At 37.7% G+C, this 14,116-nt stretch overlaps 1 protein-coding gene and 1 pseudogene across 1 annotated transcript in view; one reads left to right on the top strand and one right to left on the bottom strand.

The window, feature by feature from the left end:
- SYCP2 (synaptonemal complex protein 2) overlaps nt 1-14,116 on the top strand; it is a 72,727-nt gene that overhangs the window by 18,328 nt on the left and 40,283 nt on the right. Inside the window, exon 14 of the mRNA XM_088844395.1 lies at nt 13,333-13,481. Coding sequence (XP_088700521.1) covers nt 13,333-13,481 — 149 coding nt within the window. The remainder of the gene's footprint in view (nt 1-13,332; nt 13,482-14,116) is intronic.
- Nucleotides 9,352-10,392, bottom strand: LOC148775399 (pleckstrin homology domain-containing family A member 3 pseudogene; annotated as a pseudogene).

Genomic DNA, 14,116 nt, shown 5'->3' with positions numbered 1-14,116 from the left:
CTTTGACGTACTCCTTTTCCTATTTGGAACCAGTCTGTTGTTCCATGTCCAGTTCTAACAGTTGCTTCCTGACCTGCATACAGGTTCCTCAAGAGGCAGGTCAGGTGGTCTGGTATGCCCTTCTCTTTCAGAATTTTCCACAGTTTCTTGTGATCCACACAGTCAAAGGCTTTGGAATAGTCAATGAAGCAGAAATAGATGTTTTTCTGGAACTCTCTTGCTTTCTCCATGATCCAGCGGATGTTGGCAATTTGATCTCTGGTGCCTCTGCCTTTTCTAAAACCTGCTTGAACATCTGGGAGTTCACGGTTCACATACTGCTGAAGCCTGGCTTGGAGAATTTTGAGCATGACTTTACTAGCATGTGAGATGAGTGCAATTGTGTGGTAGTTTGAGCATTCTTTGGCATTGCCTTTCTTTGGGATTGGAATGAAGACTGACCTCTTCCAGTCCTGTGGCCATTGCTGAGTTTTCCACATCTGTAGACTTATAGTGAGTCTTAAAGTCAGTAGTGTGTAAGTCTTCTAATATTGTGGGGTTTTTTTGAGGACAGTTTTGGTAATTCTAGACCTTTTGAATTTCCATGTAAATTCTAAAATTGGCCTATCAATTGCTACAGAAAACTTTCTAGAATTATGACTGGGTTTGTAGTTTGATATCAGGAAAAATAACATTGTAACAGTAGTTACACTTTTGTGATGTAGTTATTCTTTTAGATTCTTGTAGTATCTTTTAGATACTTTGGAATTGATTGGCCAAATTTAGTTAGAAATTTGATATTTCAAGTCCTAGAAGGTCTGTAGTTTTAAGTTTCAAAATCAGGGCATTGTTGAACTTCATAGGATGAATTTGCAAGTGTAGTCTTCAGTTTCCTCTAAGAGTATGTGAAGAATTGGTATTGATTCTTAAGTACTTGGTAGTAGTTACCATGGAGAAGGCAATGGCAAGCCACTCCAGTACTATTGCCTAGAAAATCCCATGGATGGAGGAGCCTGGTAGGCTGCAGTCCATGGGGTCGCTAAGGGTCGGACACGACTGAGCGACTTCACTTTCACTTTTCACTTTCCACTTTCACACATTGGAGAAGGAAATGGCAACCCACTCCAGTGTTCTTGCCTGGAGAATCCCAGGGATGGGGGAGCCTGGTGGGCTTCCGTCTATGGGGTCACACAGAGTCGGACACGACTGAAGTGACTTAGCAGCAGCAGTAGTTACCAATGAAGCAATCTGGACTTGTCTTTTACTTTTCTTTGGTGAAGGCTCTTAACTATAATTTGTTTAATACATAAAGGGTTTTTCAGGTTATCTATTTTTTTTTCTTGAGTAAACTTTGGTATTTCTGTCTTTCAAATCGTTTTCATCCATGCTGTCAATTTTTTTGGCATAAAGTGGTTTATAATGGCCCCTTTTTTATCATTTTACTGTCTGTAGATTCTGTGTGACGGTCCCCCATCACTGCCTATACTGATAAGTTGTCACTTATCTTTTTTCCTAATCAGTCTTATGAGAGGTATATCAATTTTTTTTGATGTTCTCAAATAACTAGCCTTTGGTTTCATTGATTTTTGTCACTTTTGTGTTTTGATCTTCAGTTTAATTGATCTCTGCTCTTATATCTATTGTTTCTTCTGCTTAATTTGTTTAATTTGCTTTCCTGTTTTTAGTGTCTTGGGGTGAAGCTGAAGTCATTGATCTGAGACCATTTTTTTCTTTTCTGATAACAGCCTTTTAGTGCTTTAAATTCTTCTCCTAATTACGTCCTTAGCAGCATCCTACAAATTACAATATGCTGTGCTTGCATTTTCGTTCACGTGATTCTTTTTAAATTTCTCTTTTGATTTCTTCCTTGACCCACAGATTATTTAAAAACACTTTATTTAGTTTCTGTATACTTGAGATTTCGGGAGATTTCGGGAATACAATGCTGATTTCTAACCTGATTTCATTGTTATCAGAATATACTTTGTGTGATTTGAAAATCATTTCCGATATGTTGACTATTAGTTTACAACTCAGATATGCTCTGTCTCAGTAAATGGTCTGAATGCACTTGAGAGGAATGTGTTTTCTGTTGTTCTTGGGTGGAAGGCTGGGTTAATCTGCTGTTCAAAGTCATACATCCTCCCTCATTGTCTATCTACCTGTTCTATCAGTTATTGAGAGAGAGATATTGAAGTCACTACTGTGGTTGGGATTTTTTTCTATTCATTCAGTTCTGTTATTTTTTACTTCAGGTATTTTGAATTTCTGTTATTAGTTTTATAAACATTTACTGGTATCATCTTTTCATAAGTTTATCATTATGAAATGACTATTTTTCCTGTGGTAATATTCTTTGCTCTGTCATCTACTTTATGTAATACTAATATACTCTCTCCAAGTTTCTGTTGGCTATTTATAGTATGGCATATCTTTATTTTTAAGTAATTTATGTCCTGTATATTTAAAGAGGGTTTCTTATAGATGTCATATACTGGGCATTGTTCTTTTAAATGTAATTTGACAGTTTCTGCCTTTTGTGGTTTTTAATATGACTTAAATCTGCTTTAAATTTATTATCTAGCTTTTGTTCTTTCTATGTACCATCCTGTCTGCCATGTTTCTTTTTTTTTCTTCATTAGTGTTACTTCATTTTCAGGGATTCCATTGCATTTCTTTTGTTGGCTTTATATTCACTTTTTAAATGGCTGATTTAGGGTTTATTTTATACATATTTAACTTAATAGTGTGTATGTTCAAGTAATATTATACCCCTTAGGAACCTGGTTCAGTTCAGTTCAGTCGCTCAGTCGTGTCCGACTCTTTGCGACCCCATGAATCACAGCACGCCAGGCCTCCCTGTCCATCACCAACTCCCGGAGTTCACTCAAACTCATGTCCATCGAGTCGGTGATGCCATCCAGCCATCTCATTCTCTGTCGTCCCCTTCTCCTCCCGCCCCCAATCCCTCCCAGCATCAGAGTCTTTTCCAGTGAGTCAACTCTTCGCATGAGGTGGCCAAAGTATTGGAGTTTCAGCTTTAGCATCAGTCCTTCCAATGAACACCCAGGACTGATCTCCTTTAGAATGGACTGGTTCTTATAAAAACAGTCAACTTCTGTTTTTGCTTCCCTGGCCTTTGTGCCCCTACTGTCAATAGGACTGAATATCTTTTGCTTTTAAATGTGTCAAAGACCTCATAATATGGTATAATAATATTTTTCTTTATACAACCAATTAACTTTTAAAAAGATTTTAAAAATATTTTAAATAGTGCATTATATTTACAATTTCCAGCTTTCATTTATAATATATGCAGATTTCCATCTTGTATTATTTTCCTTCTACCTGAGTGACTTCTCTAATTACTTGTACTGCAAATAAGCTTTTTTTAATGTGAGAAAACTGTTGTTTATATTTTGAAAAAGTATTTATTGTTTTATTTTTACAATTTATCATGGTTTAACTTTTATTTGTAATTAATTTTTAAATTATTTTTGGCTGCACTGGGTCCACATTGCTGCATGCAGACTTTCTCTAGTTGCAGTATGCGGGCTTCTCACTGCAGTGGCTTCTCCTCTTGCATAACAGGCGCTGTAGACCATGAGGTCTTCAGTAGTTGCAGCACACAGGCTTAGTTGCCCAATAGCATGTGGAATCTTCCCAGATCAGGAATCGAACCTATGTCCCCTGTTTGAAAGGCAGGTCCTTTTTTATTTCCTAGGAATTTTTTTTTTTAATTGAAGGATAATTACAATGTTGTATTGGTTTCTACCAAACAAAACAATGTGAATCAGTCATGCTGCTGCTACTGCTACTGCTGCTAAGTCACTTCAGTCGTGTCCGACTCTGTGTGACCCCATTGACGGCAGCTCACCAGGCTCCCCCGTCCCTGGGATTCTCCAGGCAAGAACACTGGAGTGGGTTGCCATTTCCTTCTCCAATGTGTGAAAGTGAAGTCACTCAGTCGTGTCCGACTCGTAGCGACCCCATGGACTGAAGCCTACCAGGCTCCTCCGTCCATGGGATTTTCCAGGCAATAGTACTGGAGTGGCTTGCCATTGCCTTCTCCGTGAATCAGTCATAATTACATATATTTCCTCATTCTTGACCCTCCCTCCCCTCCCCGCATCCTACCCATCTAGGTAATCACAGAGCACGAGGCTGGGCTCCCTGTGTTATGTAGCAACTTCCCGCTAACTATTTTACACGTAATAGTGTATACATTGGAGAAGGAAATGGCAACCCACTCCAGTGTTCTTGCCTGGAGAATCCCAGGGACGGGGGAGCCTGGTGGGCTGCCGTCTATGGGGTCACACAGAGTCGGACACGACTGAAGTGACTTAGCAGCAGCAGCAGCAGCAGTGTATACATGTCAGTGGTACTTTCTCAGTTCATCCTACTCTCGTCTTCCCCTGCTGTGTCCATAAGTCCAATCTCTCCATCTTTGTCTCCATTCCTTCCCTAAAGATAGGTTCATCAGTACCTTTTATTCTAGATTCCATAGGTATATATTAATATACAACCTATATTTTACTCTCTCTGACTTACTTCACTCTGTATAACATGCTCTAGGTTCATTCACCTCACTGTAACTGACAGTGAGCTGTAACCACAGCTTCTTTATCCATCATCTGTCAATGGACATCAAGGTTGCTTCATTGTCCTTGCTGCAGTAAACACTGAAGTACATGTGTCTCAGAATTCTGATTTTTCTCAGAGTATATGCCCAGTAGTGGGATTGCTGGATCATACAGGCTTCCCAGGTGGCTCAAATGGTAAAGAATCTGCCTGCAGTGCTGGAGACCTGGGTTCGATCCCTAGGTCAAGAAGATCCCCTGGAGAAGGGAATGGCTACCCACTTCAGTATTCTTACCTGGAGAATTCCGTGGACAAGGCACCCTGGCAGGCTATAGTCTATGGGGTTGAAAAGAGTTGGACATGGGTGAGCACCTAACACTTTCACTTTTTCATGGTAGATTTATTTCTAATTATTTAAGGAATCCTCATAATGTTCTCTGTAATGGCTATATCAGTTTACATTCCCACCACCAACAGTCCAGCATTTATTGTTTGTAAATTTTTTGATGATGGCCATCCTGACTGGTGTGAGGTGATACCTCATTGTAGTTTTGACTTGCATTTCTCTAATATGAGCAATATTGAACATCTTTTCATGTGTTTATTGGTTATCTCTGTGCATTCTTTGGAGAAATATCTGTTTAGGTCTTCTGCACATTTTTTAATTGGGTTGTTTGCTTTTCTGATATTGAGCTGCATGTGCTGCTTATGTATTTTGGAGATTAATCCTTTATCAGTTACTGCTTTTGCAATTCTTTTCTCCATTTGAGAGTTGTCTTTTAATTGTGTTTATAGTGTCCTTTGCTGTGCAAAAGCTTTTAAAATTTTATTAGGTCCCATTTGTTTATTTTTGGCTTTATTCCATTAATCCAGGAGGGATGTCAGAGAATCTTGCTGCCGTTTGTGTCAGTGATTGTACTGCCTGTATTTTCCTCTAAAAGTTTAATAGTTTCTGGATTTGCATTTAAGTCTTTAATCCATTTTACTTGTGAAATCCCATTGACAGAGGAGCCTGGTAGGCTGCAGTCCCATGGAATCACTAGAGAGTCAGACATCACTTAGCAACTAAATAATAAGAACAATGATGTTAGAAAGTGTTCTAATTTCATTGTTTTACATGTAACTGTCCAGTTTTCCCATCACCACTTATTGAAGAAACTGTCTTTCTCCATTGTATATTCTTGCTTCCTTTGTCAAAATGAGGTGCCCGTATGTGTGTAAGTTTACTTCTGGGCTTTGTCTTGTTCCATTTGTCTGTATTTCTGTTTTTGTGCCAGTACCATATTGTCTTGATGACTGTATCTTTGTAGTATAGTTTGAAGTCAGGGAGGTTGATTTTGATTAATCTATCTCTGTCTCTTTGGGGTCTTTTATATTTCAGTACAAATTGTGAAAGCTTTTGTTTTAGTTCTGTGAAAAATGCTATAGGTAATTCGATAGGGATTGCAGTGAATCTGTAGATTGCTTTGGATAGTATATGCATTTTGACAGTATTGATTCTTCCCATCCAAGGACATGGTATATCTCTCCAACTGTGTTGTCTTTGATTTCTTTCATCAGTGTCTTATAGTTTTCTGTATACAGGTCTTTTGTCTCTTTAGGTAGGTTTATTCCTACGTATTTTATTATTTGTTGCAATGGTGAATGGGTCTGTTTCCTTAATTTCTGTCTCTGATTTTCACTGTTAGTGTATAGGGATGCAAGGGATTTCTATGTATTTATTTTATATCTTGCAACTTTACTAAATTCATTGATTAGCTCTAGTAATTTTTGGTGGCATTTTTAGGGTTTTCTGTGTATAGTATGTCATCTGCAAACAGACTTTTACTTCTTCTTTTCCAATCTAGATTCCTTTTATTTATTTTTCTTCTCTGATTGCTGTGGCTAGGACTTCCAAAGCTATATTGAATAATAGTGGTGAGACTGGGTACCCTTGTCTTGTTCCTGATCTTAGAGAAAATGCTTTCAGTTTTTAACCATTGAGAATAATGTTTGCTGTGGGTTATAAATGGCCTTTATTATACTGAGGTAGTTTCCTTCTATGCTGATTTTCTGGACAGTTTTTTTTTTTTTTAATCACAAATGGGTGTCAAAAGTTTTCTGTGCTTCTGTTGAGATGATCATATGATTTTTATCTTTCCATTTATTAATATGGTATATCACAGTAATTGATTTGTTTATTGAAGAATCCTTGTAACCCTGGGATAAACTCCACTTGATCACAGTATATTGTTGGATTTAATGTGTTGTTGGATTCTGTTTGGTAGAAATTTGAGGATTTTTGCATCTGTGTTGATCAGTGCTATTGGCCTGTAATTTGCATTTTTTGTGATAACTTTATCTGGTTTTGGTATCAGGGTGATGATAGCTTCACAGAATGAATTTGGGAGTTTTCCTCCCTCTGAAATTTTTTCAGAGTGTTTTGAGCAGGATAGATGTTAGCTCTTCCCTAAATGTTTGATAGAGTTCACCTGTGAAATTGCAGGTGGATTCTTAACCATTGGACCATCAGGAAAGTCCTGAGAAGTATTTTTGATACTTATACAGAATTCTAGATTGCCTATTGTTTTTCAGTTTACTTTAAGGATGTTATTCTCCTGTCTCTTGGCTTGCGTTGTTTCTGATGAGAAGTCTGTCATTCTCATGTTTGTTCTTTTTTGTTTAAAGTCTTTTCCCCTGGCTGCTTTTAAGATTTTCTCTTTATTAGCAGTTATAAACATCTGATTATAGTGCTTTAGTGTAATTTTCTTCACATTTTTCATTCTCTGAGTTCTTTGAGCTTCCTTGCTTCTGAAGTTTCTATCCATTGCTCTTCACATTATTTTTTTCTGCTCCTTTTTCTCTCCTTTGAAGGTTCTGACTACACACAAACTAAACTACATGAAGTTCTCCCATGCTCACTGATTCCTTGGGTTCTCCCTCCAAACGCCAGGCTTTTATTTCCACTCTCTTTTCCATTTAGGTAGTTTTATATTGCTGTGTTTTATTGTGCTAATTAATATTTTTCTGCAGTGTCTAACCTTCTAATCCTACTCTGTATAATGTTTATATCAGGCATTATAGTTTTCATCTCTGAAAGTTTGATTTAGGTCTTTTTTAAAGATAAATTCTTAGTTTTAGAATAGTTTTAGATTACAAAAAACTTTCCAAACTAGTTTAGAAAGTTTCCACATACATCCTCAGCCAGTTTCTCTTATTTTTTTTATTGTGGTAAAAATCACACAACATAAAATTTACCGTCTTAAGCATTTTTAAGTGTATAGTTCAGTAGTGTTAAGTACATTCACATTATTGTGAAACAAATCTTCAGAACTCTTATCTTGAGCAGTTGAAACTCTATAGTCATTAAACAGTTCTCCTTTCCCATTTCCAGCTAGTCCCTGTAACCACCATTCTACTTTTTGTTTTTATGAAATTGACTATTTTTTAAAATTTTTTATAATTTAAAAAATATTTTAAACAAATCTTTTAAAACAATTCCCACATAAACTTACAAGAGAAATTTAAAATGTAATAGGACATAACATTCTAAGCTCACAGGCAAAAAAAGCGAAAAATATGCCTTACTTGTGTATTTACTATGAGGTCTAAATATACAAACAAAATCAAAGCAATAAAGAATATTATTACCATTTGATAAAGATTAGACAAACTATCAATAAATGTAAAAAATACAATGTATTATATGATGAGTTTGAATGCAAAAACCACATATTTATTAAACATATGATTAACTTAAAAACGCCAAACCAGTTTGTTTTAAACTGCTCCTCATCTAAAACCTTGGACAAAACCATCACGCGAAAGTGAATTGAAAAAACAGTTTATAAGGCAAACACTGACGGCATGGACAGGCACTACCAAAGAATGCTATGTGTTCTTTAAATAATGCCATTCTCAAGTTACGCAGGGCAGTTGCCTTGACAGATTCCTTTTTTTATAAATATTCAGAAATAAAAAAAGTCTAGATATTCTAAAGAGCTGCAAATATCAATCCTTTCAACAGTGGCTTAATAATGTCTATTCTGGGAAAAAAGCACTAAAATCTTCTTCCATTGCAAGTCATTTATTTCTCTGGTGAAGTGAGCAAGGTCACTACAACATTAACTTCTTTCTAGAACAATGTAAATAACAATGCACACACATCTTAAATTTGGTAGGTCGTAAAAGTTAGGATGCAATCTTTTTTTTTATGCAACAGAAAAATAAATAAGTAAAAATTAAATACTTTAACACAACATTTGGTATTGATAAATCAGTAGTGTCAACTTCATATACGAAGGACAGCACAGTCTGGTTTTTTAAAAATCCTCAATGTCATAGTATTTGGGGTAAAAATATCTCGAATATTAAATGCTTCCTCTTTGCTTAAAGGAATATAATACAAACACCATCAAGCTGCGACTGTAACTCATTTCAGCTGGGGTAAAGTGACCATTTGGTCCATGGCACAAGTTATATATGTCACACTTCTGTCAAACTGAAACCTTAGGTTTATAAGATTTCATGTTTATAAGCTACAATACACACTGACTAAGCTGTCAGTCCCTCACAGTTTTTTAGAAAAATATACACATTCATACTGTGAAGTTATTAGGAAAATACTCTTGCAAATAAACTATATAAAGATAAAATACATTTCAAAGGTATGTGGGTTGTTTTTTTGTTTCTTTTACAATATTCTATAAAGTGCAGAGAAATCCTAAGGGAAAAACTACTCCCTATAACATAGTTTAATTACAGCAGCTTTTGCATAGCAATACTTCACAGAAGTTGGACACTTCCGTTTCCTCAGGAAGAGAAGGATAGAAGAGGATCTTCTGATTCAGATTTTTTTTTTTTTTTTTGGCCATAAATCTGTTTTCTTCAGGAATGGTTGCTGATGCCAAATCTCCGTTAAGTGTATTTCTTGAACAGTGAACAGGTCTATCTGGGTCTTCAAGAGGAACATCATTACAAGAGTCTGTATCTGAGTAGGTTCTTCGGTGTCGCTGGGAGAGTTGCTGAAGTGTAGACACTGGTTCTTTTATAGAGTGGCTACTTCTCTCTCTACTGCAAGAACCAGGATGGCTGACAGAACGCTTCATCATTTGAACAGGGGAAGGTGACACAGGAGAAACTAAGGGATCCGGATGGGACAGCTGAAACATTTCGGGCTTAAACTTGGCATTCACTCTCTTCACACATTCCTCAAGCGTCGTTATGAATTACACGTGGCACTAAGTAGAGAAGAGGCTTCATTCATGTTCTCTATGCTGAGAGATGAATGACTGTCATCATGGTGAACAAATTCTTGGATCGTATGAACTTGCTTCATTAGGAGGTCACAGTAGAGGCGAAGTTCAGACATTTTGGCTTTCAGACACTCACTGGTTTTACTTATTTCTTTCTTTTCCTTTTTTAGTCCTTGTATCAGTCAAACAGGCTTTGGAGCTCCCCAGAGCAACCAGCTACCTCTGTCTCTCAGCTGCCTTCATTGCCTTCATATAGAAATGCTGCTTTCCTGGAATGATTAATTCCATTCTCATGTTGTCGGCTGAATGGACTTTAATTTCACAAATTGCCATTTTATACTTCCTTTGCTCCCTTTGCAAACGTCATCTTGAGAATCATAGTAGGACAGGATTCCATTATCTAAAACAAACCAACGAGGCTGCCAACCCTCGGCTGGCGTCCAGGGGATCCCACTGTCATCCCAGACGCTGAGTCCCGGGCCGACCACTCCCCAGTATCCTGGGGCCTCCTGAAATTGACTATTTTAAGTGGAATCATACAGTATGTCTGACTGGCTTATTTCACTTACCATAATGTCTTCTCCTGTAGTTTTAACATCATACTTTTTTATGGTACGTTTGTCACTGTATCTACTTGAATCCTATGTCATCTTCTGTCTCATTACTTTTCCATTCATAGCCAACTTTTAGAAAATAGTTTTTACTAAATCTTTCCTTCTCTTGCTTTTCATTTCTGTTTTTTTCTCCATCCTGTTTTACATCCCACTCTACCAAAATTTCCAGTGAAATTTCAGATGTCAAAATGACAATTAACTCTTATTATTAATATCATTATATACACTTCCATGGGCTTCCCTGGTAGCTCAGACAGTAAAGAATCTACCTACAATCCAGGAGACCTGGGTTCAATCCCTGGGTCAGCAAGATCCCCTGGAGAAGGGGATCCAGTATTCTGGCCTAGAGAATTCCATGGACAGAGGAGCCTGGTAAGCTACAGTCCATGGGGTCACAAAGAGTGGGAAACAACTCAGTGACTTAACACTTTTGCTTTTGTCCATGCTTCCTGCTTCCCTGGTGGCTCAGTGAAGAATCCACCTGCTAATGCAGGAGACATGGGTTCGATCCCTGTGTCAGGAAGATCCCCTGGAGAAGGAAATGGCAATTCACGCTAGTCCTCTTATGTAAGAAATCCCATGGACAGAGGAGCCTGGCGAGCTACCGTCCATAGGGTTGCAAGAGAGTCAGACATGACTCTTTTGCAACAAAACACCAACATACATGCTTCAGTCCTTAAACTAACCCTTTGTGACACACACACAAGGAAAGTATGGCTTGTGCTCAGGACTCTTCAAGACCTTGCACTCTCTCTGTTCATCTGACTATTCATTTGTATATTTTACTATCATTTGTAATAAAATGGTGATGTGTCTACCTGTGTGGAACAAGCACAATCTGAGTTTCTACATAACTGGCACAGATGGATTCTGGATATCAAGCAGTCAGTTCAATTCAGTTCAGTTGCTCAGTCACATCTGACTCTTTGAGACCCCATAGACTGCAGCACACCAGGCTTCCCTGTACTTCACCATCTCCCACACCTTGCTCAAACTCATGTCCATTGAGTCGGCGATACTATCCAACCATCTCATCTTCTGTTACCTGCTTCTCCTACCTTCAGTCTTTCCCAGCATCAGGGTCTTTGCGAATGAATTAGCTCTTCACATCAGGCGGCCAAGGTATTGGAGCTTCAGCATCGGTCCTTCCAAAGAATATTCAGGGTTGATTTCCTTTAGGATTGACTGGTTGGATCTCCTTGCAGTCCAAGGGACTCTCAAGAGTCTTCTCCAACATCACAGTTCTAAATTATCAATTCTTAGGTACTCAGCCTTCTTTATGGTCCAACTCTTCGGTCTGTACATGACTACTGGAAAAACCATAGCTTTGACTGCAAACCTTTGTTGGCAAACTGATGTCTCTGCTTTTTAATATGCTGTCTAGTTGGTCATAGTTTTTTTTTTTTCTCCCAAGGAGCAAGCATCTTTTAATTTCATGGCTGCAGTCACTGTCAGCAGTGATTTTGGAGCCCAAGAAAATAAAATCTATCACTGTTTCCATTGTTTCCCCATCTGTTTATCATGAAGTGATGGGATTGGATGCCATGATCTTAGTTTTTTGAATGAGTTTTAAGGCAGCTTTTTCACTCTGCTTTCACCTTCATCAAGAGGCTCTTTAGTTCCTCTTCACTTTCTGCCAGAAGGGTGGTGTCATCTGCATATCTGAGGTTATTGATATTTCTCCCGGCAATCTTGATTCCAGCTTGTGCTCTTCCAGCCCAGCATTTCACATAATAAGCAGAGTGACAGTATACAGCCTGGACATACTCCTTTTCCTATTTGGAACCAGTCAGTTGTTCCATGTCTGGTTCTAACTGTTGCTTCTTGACCTGCATACAGATTCCTCAGGAAGCAGGTAAAGGTAGTCTGGTATTCCCTTCTCTTTCAGAATTTTCCACAGTTTATTGTGATCCACACAGTCAAAGGTTATAGCATAGTCAATGAAGCAGAAGTAAATGTTTTTCTGGAATTCTCTTGCTTTTCCTATGATCCAGAGGATGTTGGCAATTTGATATCTGGTTCCTCTGCCTTTTCTAAATCCAGCTTGGACATCTGAAAGTTCTCGGTTCATGTACTGTTGAAGCCTAGTTTGCAGGATTTTGAGCATTACCTTGCTAGCATGTGAAATGAGTGCAATTGTGTGGTAGTTTAAACATTCTTTGGCATTGACCTTCTTTGGGATTGGAATGAAAGCAATAGTTCTAGTGAAAAAGAATATCTACAGTTGCAGACTAGGGGAATGGTGAAGTAGCAGCTCCACAGGGTGTTGTTAGACCCTTTGTTCAATTTACAGGAATATATAAAAGACTCCATGGACAATTTTTGTTTCCATAAGTAACTAGTACCAGAATTGACTCAATACTGTTAAATCCTAAAAGTTAATTTTGTTTCAGTTCATTTTAATTGGTATGCTGCATGCTTTTCTTATTTGTAACATACCTATAGAGTGGTATGTGAGAGTTGGACTGTGAAGAAAGCTGATCGCCGAAGAATTGATGCTTTTGAACTGTGGTCCTGGAGAAGACTCTTGAGAGTCCCTAGGACTGCAAGGAGATCCAACCAGTCCATTCTAAAGGAGATCAATCCTGGGTGTTCATTGGAAGGACTGATGCTAAAACTGAAACTCCAAAACTTTGGCTACCTCATGCGACGAGTTGACTCACTTGAAAAGACTCTGATGCTGGGAGGGATTGGGGGCGGGAGGAGACGGGGACGACAGAGAATGAGATGGCTGGATGGCATCACCAACTCGATGGACATGAGTTTGAGTGAACTCCGGGAGCTGGTGATGGACAGGGAGGCCTGGCGTGCTGTGATTCATGGGGTCACAAAGAGTCGGACACGACTGAGCGACTGAACTGAACTGATAGAGTGGTATCATAGAAATGAATATAAACTAATCAGTGTGATTTATTTGTGTACAGTGAGAGAATCGAAGAAGCTACTGACTGTAATTCTGAAAAATATAGTAAAAATTAGTAAAAAAGAAGGGAAAGAATTGCTTTTGTTTTTTGATGCATCATTAGAAATCACTAATGTGGCACAAAAAATTTTTGGTGGAAATAAATATAGGGTAAGTTAAACTTTTAAATATTTTCATAATTCTGGAAACTTTCAGTTACTTGGGACTTTAAATTTCAGTTATTTTTTTCCTCTACAATTCTTTAATAACATATAGATTTTTAGTTCTTTAAATTTGTGTTGTGGAATGACCATCATAGTATCAGCTGTACCCTTCCAGATATCTATTAGAGTGAATCTCAGATGACAAAATTAGCAGCAGATACTCAAAACATTTAATGATGAATTCCTTCCAGGTGTTTAAAAAATTAAATGAGACAAAGCCTTGTTTTTAAGATACTAAACATTGTGAGAATTACAGAATATGTCTCAGAAGAAGTAAGTGGCATATAGAAAATGATGCATACAAGTTGAAGAAAAAGAATGCTCATTAAGAGTCAGATCTGAAGGAAAGGCTATGGAGTTGGACCTTGAAATGGCCTTTAAAATAAATGAAATTTAGATAAAATGTTTTCCAGGATTGTGGAAGACATAATGAGCTGGATTTGTTTAGGAATCAAGATAACAGTTCATGTTATATTTAGGGAGATGTTCAGTTGCCAAGTTTGGATGATGCCTGTCTTAGTTTGTTCAGGCTACTGTTACAAAAATACTGTGGTTTGGTGTCTTAAATAAGAAACATTTATT

This window comes from Moschus berezovskii, chromosome 15 (assembly GCF_049115385.1).
Source record: "Moschus berezovskii isolate FMDL1 chromosome 15, NW_MosBer_1.0, whole genome shotgun sequence".
NCBI classification, from domain to species: Eukaryota; Metazoa; Chordata; class Mammalia; order Artiodactyla; family Moschidae; genus Moschus; species Moschus berezovskii.
This window is presented reverse-complemented; position numbering and strand designations above follow the sequence as displayed.